General features: G+C 40.7%; 1 protein-coding gene across 1 annotated transcript; it reads right to left on the bottom strand.

The window, feature by feature from the left end:
* Window positions 1-348: 348 nt before the first annotated feature.
* Window positions 349-2416, bottom strand: LOC122307899 (phospholipase A1-Igamma2, chloroplastic-like). The gene is made up of 2 exons (XM_043121022.1): window positions 1015-2416; window positions 349-865 (listed from the first exon to the last, which is right to left on the bottom strand). The coding sequence occupies exons 1-2, from the start codon at window positions 2361-2363 to the stop codon at window positions 583-585; spliced, it is 1632 nt and encodes a 543-aa protein (XP_042976956.1). The 5' UTR covers window positions 2364-2416; the 3' UTR covers window positions 349-582.
* Window positions 2417-5689: the final 3273 nt, after the last annotated feature.

The raw sequence follows: 5689 nt of genomic DNA, 5'->3' as shown, positions 1-5689 counted from the left end.
AGTAAAAGAAATATATGGTCTAAAATATCTTAGTTAAATATAGGTAAAATTTTATCCATGTAAAAAAAATAGTTTTGTTTTAATGCCATTTTTTTAACTGCAAACAGTTTTATTAATTTTTTTTTTAACCACAATACAAATGACCAGTTGCAAATTAACAATTTTACTAATTTATTAAAAAATATTTATTAATCTATTTCATTTCTCAAAAACACTATAAGAAATAATAAAAATGCAAAATATTAATTGATTTTACATTCTCACACTTCTCAAAGTAAAATATTAATAATGACTTGATGCCATGATAAATAACAAGTTAGAAATGAAATTGAGAGAAAACAACTTGCATTTATGTGGGTCATGAAATTGTACAAAAGAAGATTCTATAATTTATATGTGAACGAGGTTATATTCTATCATATATAATAACATTCTAATACTTCATGACAGATACATCTGGAAATTTGAATCTGTAAAGCTTGTCTGAGGTGCCTAAGATAATAGATTTTATGACTTAATTTTCACTTGTACGTCCCTAAGATGATGATCAGTTAGCCCAGAATAAACCTTTTTTTTTTTTTCCTAAGCAGCAGCAGCAGCATCCCCATGATATTGATCATCTGAAGCCAGGTCTAAACAGTGCATGACATGATCATCATCCGGAGCTCCGTGACAATAGAGATCATATACTCGGCGTTCGAGCTGCACCCAGTGCCCATCCTTGTTCCTCACCATTCCCTTGTTTTCATCCTGCCTCCAATTAGCCGGGACCAAATATTCATCTTCCAGGAAATCAGAGGCTTTGTTCACCAATGCAATATCTCTTCCACTTGCTAGCTCAAATTTATGGTTTTTTCCATGGTATCTGCGTCACATTATTAACCAAATTAATGACATTAACCACATGCAAGATTAATAAAGCCATGCCATGAATGCATGCATGCACGATGAAGAAATGTATAGCGTTTTTCATGCAGAAAATAGGAGCATATTATATATTGAGATTCAAGTTACCCATCAAGCAAATGCAGGAGACCCTCCAAATTATGCGCACGAATCGGATCATCATGAACAGCCTGCTTTAAGAACGGCGAGTTAATGTGATCCAATTCAAGCTCAACCCCAACGTGCGAGTAACTCCACGGCAACCACTTTGCATACTTCATCATCATCGGCGGCGATCGCTCGTTGAAAAAAAACCCCGGCACCTTCGGCACCATGTCGTGAACATTCACCACCCTCAACACCTTCAAACCCAACGTCGACTCCAGCCTCTCCCTGAACATCACATTCCCGACTCTCGGACCCGCAAACGAGAACACGCAGACCGGCACGACCGGCCTGTCCGCGGCTAACTCTTTCAAGCTCGTTTCAACTATATCGTACGCGCTTAGAATGGCCAACGCAGCCCCGAGACTATGCCCCTTGATGGTAATGCTTACTTCTTCGTCTGCGTACTTATCGAGTAACCTTCTGACCTTGGAAAGTATCTGCTCTCTCGCTGAAAGCCTGCAATACTTGCTGTCCTCTTCCTTTTCTGTATAGAGGTCGAAAAACCCTGTTTGGACTTTCACAGTTGGATCCGGGCATGGGATTTTCGAAGAAATTGGCACGAGGAAATCTTTGATGTCCTCTATCCACTCCAGCTGTGTCACTGTGCCTCTCCATGCAATAGTTATGTCACGGCGGCCTATGCGCCGGGACGTTTCGTCGTTTGAAACGGCGACGTATCCAATCCAATTAGCATGCTTGCTCAACACTTTACAAGGGGAAGCCGAATTCCTGAAAAAGTTTGGTAGATTGATGTTTGAGGCAGCAAACAGGTAGCGAGAGACATCGTAGCCGAGCTGTGACATTCCTAGGGAGTCGAAGAATTCACTTCGCATATACCTACAGGTGCCGCAATACTTGGAAAAGGGGTTATAATCGAAGGCGTCGTAACATGCTTGTGCCATTTCGCCGTACCGCATCAGCTCCGACCGAAGGCGCCGGTCCATGGGATTGAGTAGGTCAACCCAGTCGTTTTGGCCATGGATTTCGTGCCAGAAATATTTAGCTAGTTGACTCTCAGCTGCCGGTGATTGTATGGTTATTTCATGTTCTTCTTCATCTTGTTCTACTTGCGGTATTGATCTCTCTTTCTCGGTCTCGGCGAGGTTGGTTGATGAGGATGAGTAGTCGCTTGTTTTGAGGAGTACGTTGAGTCGTGTTGGTGTTTTTGTGTAAAAGTTTGAAACTCCAAGATGGGAGTTTTGTACTAGAAATGGTACTGGAACATGAATTATGGATTGGAGGGTGTTCTTGGTGTTTATAATGGTACTGAAGGCTGGAAGGACAGTGCTAGAGACAGAAATGGCTAACATTTATAAACTTGTGGTCCGTGAAATTGTTATCAAGAACTAGAAGAGTGGATCGAGGAGATGCCTTTATTCTGATCTTCTGTACGTAGGTGGTGATATTTATAGACGTCTGCTCCGAAAAGGTCATGTACGCATTTTTTTTTTCTGATCGATAGTATGTACGTGTTACTTTCTCACATTCGATCTAGTTCACACATGAATACAATATCGATCGGAACGTTATTTTATTTTGTCCAACCGTTGAATTCTCGAGCCTGGAAAAAGTCAATGCAGACTAGTGCGTGCATGGCGGCCAATGGCCATGCGGGTAATTGCAATATTATTGTCTTGATCTTATACATAAAAGCGACTGATTTTGAGAGCAAGTCCGATCATATATGACCTCGTGCCCGGTACGTGCGTAAGAAATAAGGACGGAGTCTCGAGTCAAATTAGGAACGGAGGCATATTATTCATCTAGATGACATCACGAAAGGCCGTTTCATCTTAATTAATACATGCATAACCTTAACTTTGTCGATTTAACGTAGGGTTTGCGGATAGATAGATCATCTCATCATCAATACAGCAGACACTATAACAAATATGGCTTTTAGTAACAGATTATAAATAGTGATGGTTTCCAAATTGTGACTAAAACGTATTTACTGTGACGGTTTGTGAGAATTGTCACTAAATGTTGGGTAAGAATTTTAAAACGTTCAAACGTTTCACATAACACGTTCGCACGTCACAATAACGTTCGAATGTTATGTATATTGATGTGGGAACGTAAAAATTTTAGCGCGAACGTTCGAACGTTTAAACTAATTACATGCAAACGTTAATATATTAGCGCCAATGTTTGAACGTTAAAGTGATAAGGTTCGAACGTTATATGTTAATTTGCATAAATTAACCATAATATATATTTTTTTAATAGTAAGGTTGAGTAACGTTATATTAAAAAAAAATTAAGAGTAGAAATTAAGCTACACAATACATACATTAAATATTTGTGCCCATTACATATGTCAAAAATAAAAAATAAAATATGATAAATTTTTACAAATCACTTTCAGAACTGCTGGTTTACAAAAGATCGAGACTCCTCAGGCAATGTCTCAACCTTATTGTTTAGCACATCTACATGATGTGCAAAATGTGCGACAGCCTGATCTATATGCGCAATCTGTCTATTGATCTGTCGGTCTATATGTGCCTTCATATCTGTCATCACTGCATCAACCCAAGCAGGTCGCACATCCCTAGCGGATGTAACTCCCAGCTGCTGACTAGTACTTACCGACGAGCGAGCAACATCGGCCCCAGACTCAGTTGGGGGAACAAGATCTGGCATAGAACCAGACTGACGCTGAGCTGAGCCTCTCCCCTGTCCAATGCTCCGGCGGTGTGTGGTTATGTCGATGGGGCTTATCTGGTTTATCATCATCTCCTCCGCCTGGAGTGGCACTCTCCAGGCTAGTAATAAGCGGCTGATGATGACTCCGTACGGGAGATTATCTGTGGTAACGATGTTGGCCTCGTAACGGATCCGCTCAAATATAATAAGGGGCAAGTCAATGGGCTCACCACGTGCCAAGAAAATCAGGAACTATGCACGAGCCCAACTGAATGTGCTCTTATGTGCCACCGGGTCTACATTTGTTGCAACAAAAATGTGCAACATGCGAAAGAAAGGCAGCAGTTGATTTTGGCTGAAGGAGTTCGGCCTATCGAGCTTCGTGCGGTCCGTGCCAGTGAGGACGTAGAAATCTTGGTCCCGCTCATCATCACCAACCTCAACAGCAATAGGATCGCCCTCAGGTCGATCTTCTTCATGATTGGGCATCAACTCAACAGGGCCCGAAGATGAAGCAGAAGTGGCTGGATCTGCCTCGAATATGCCTGGGGAAAATGCAGCTGCTGTGTCACCAGCCTCAGCAGCTGTCGACTCAAGTAGTATACGCGAAATCTGGAGTAAGTCGGCGATAACATTCGCCGAGAACTGAAACTGTACATCGTGTACACTGAGAGTATGGGATGATGCATCGTTAGGCATGGTGGTCATCCCAATGTAAAACTCTCGAACCATTGAGGGGTAAATCTTTCCCCTCAATGTGCATATGGGGCCCCAACCTCTGGTGACGAAGATGTCTCTCAGAGTCTTCTGCTCCCAGCTGAGCTCATCAAACTCATTAATGAGGATTTCTCGTTCCCCCATAACAGTTCGTGCCCCCAATCGAGCAATGTCCGGATTGCCTCCATCCCTCCCTCGCTTCCTTGTCGTCATATACTGAGTCATATCCTGAAAATTAAAAAAAAATATATAAGTTATAATATTTTAAAAAAATGATTAGAATCACAGATACATACGTATTATGACATATATGGATTATACAGAAAATTATAATATCATCCTTACAAATTTACATTATTTTGGCAGTAAAATTTTTAAATAATTTCACTTTTTCAATATCTAAAATAATAATAATAAAAAGAAACAATATAAAAATATTTTAATAGGAAACGTTCGAACGTTATTGAAATTACGTTCGCACGTTAAAATTAAAACTGTCACATGCAAATTTACCAAGATGATACGCTCGGACGTTTTATCGAACGTATCATTCAAATGTTCGATAAGAACGTACAAATGAGTTTATTACGTCCGAACGTATGATATAAACGTTCGGACGTAATGAATTTGAACCGTCATATGTTCGGACGTTCATACTAGCCGAAGAAGACCAACAGTTTACGTTCGAATGTTTTATCCAACGTTCTGTTAAAGCGTTGGATAAAAACATTTGCACGTAAAAAAATACGTTTGCACATTACAATTTAACGTGCAAACGTAAAGAATACTAAAGGTCACACGTTTGGACGTTGTGTCGTGACGTCCGAACGTTACAATACGGAATCGCTGAGTCGACTCAACCATTACCGAAAGCTTCAAAACGCATGCTTCGAAGCCACAAACAACCAAAATAAGCATCTACTAACAGTGGGGAATGTTTCTACGGTCCTATTTTATCAATTTACGGCGAATAGTGGTCGGAAATGGGTGCACAATAACTAGCCTATGGTGGGTTTTGAATTTTTGAAACCCACCTATTAAAATGGTACTAAATAGAAGAGGGAGAGGGCACATTACCTTTTAGTGACGGTTGCGGTGGCGTATGACGACGGTTGCGGCGGCGTGCGTGGCGGAGAGGAAGAGAGAGTGAGAGTTTTAGTGCGAGAAATGGCCTGGAAACTGTCGAGCCTGGCTTTATATACAGTTAACGTTCGAACGTTCATTAATTAACGTTCAAACGTTTCATCCACATGCGAACGTTATGTATTAT

This window comes from Carya illinoinensis, chromosome 4 (genome assembly GCF_018687715.1).
Source record: "Carya illinoinensis cultivar Pawnee chromosome 4, C.illinoinensisPawnee_v1, whole genome shotgun sequence".
Classification (NCBI taxonomy): Eukaryota; Viridiplantae; Streptophyta; class Magnoliopsida; order Fagales; family Juglandaceae; genus Carya; species Carya illinoinensis.
Note: the sequence above shows the minus strand (reverse complement) of the source record. Positions and strands in the feature narration are given on the sequence as shown.

What these genes read in the sequence shown, in the direction of transcription:
- LOC122307899 (XM_043121022.1), bottom strand. Translation starts at nt 2,363, where the DNA reads ATGTTAGCCATTTCTGTCTCTAGCACTGTCCTTCCAGCCTTCAGTACC. An exon ending in CTCCTGCATTTGCTTGATGG is followed by an intron (nt 866 to 1,014) that starts GTAACTTGAATC and finishes AATGTGACGCAG; the next exon opens with ATACCATGGAAAAAACCATA.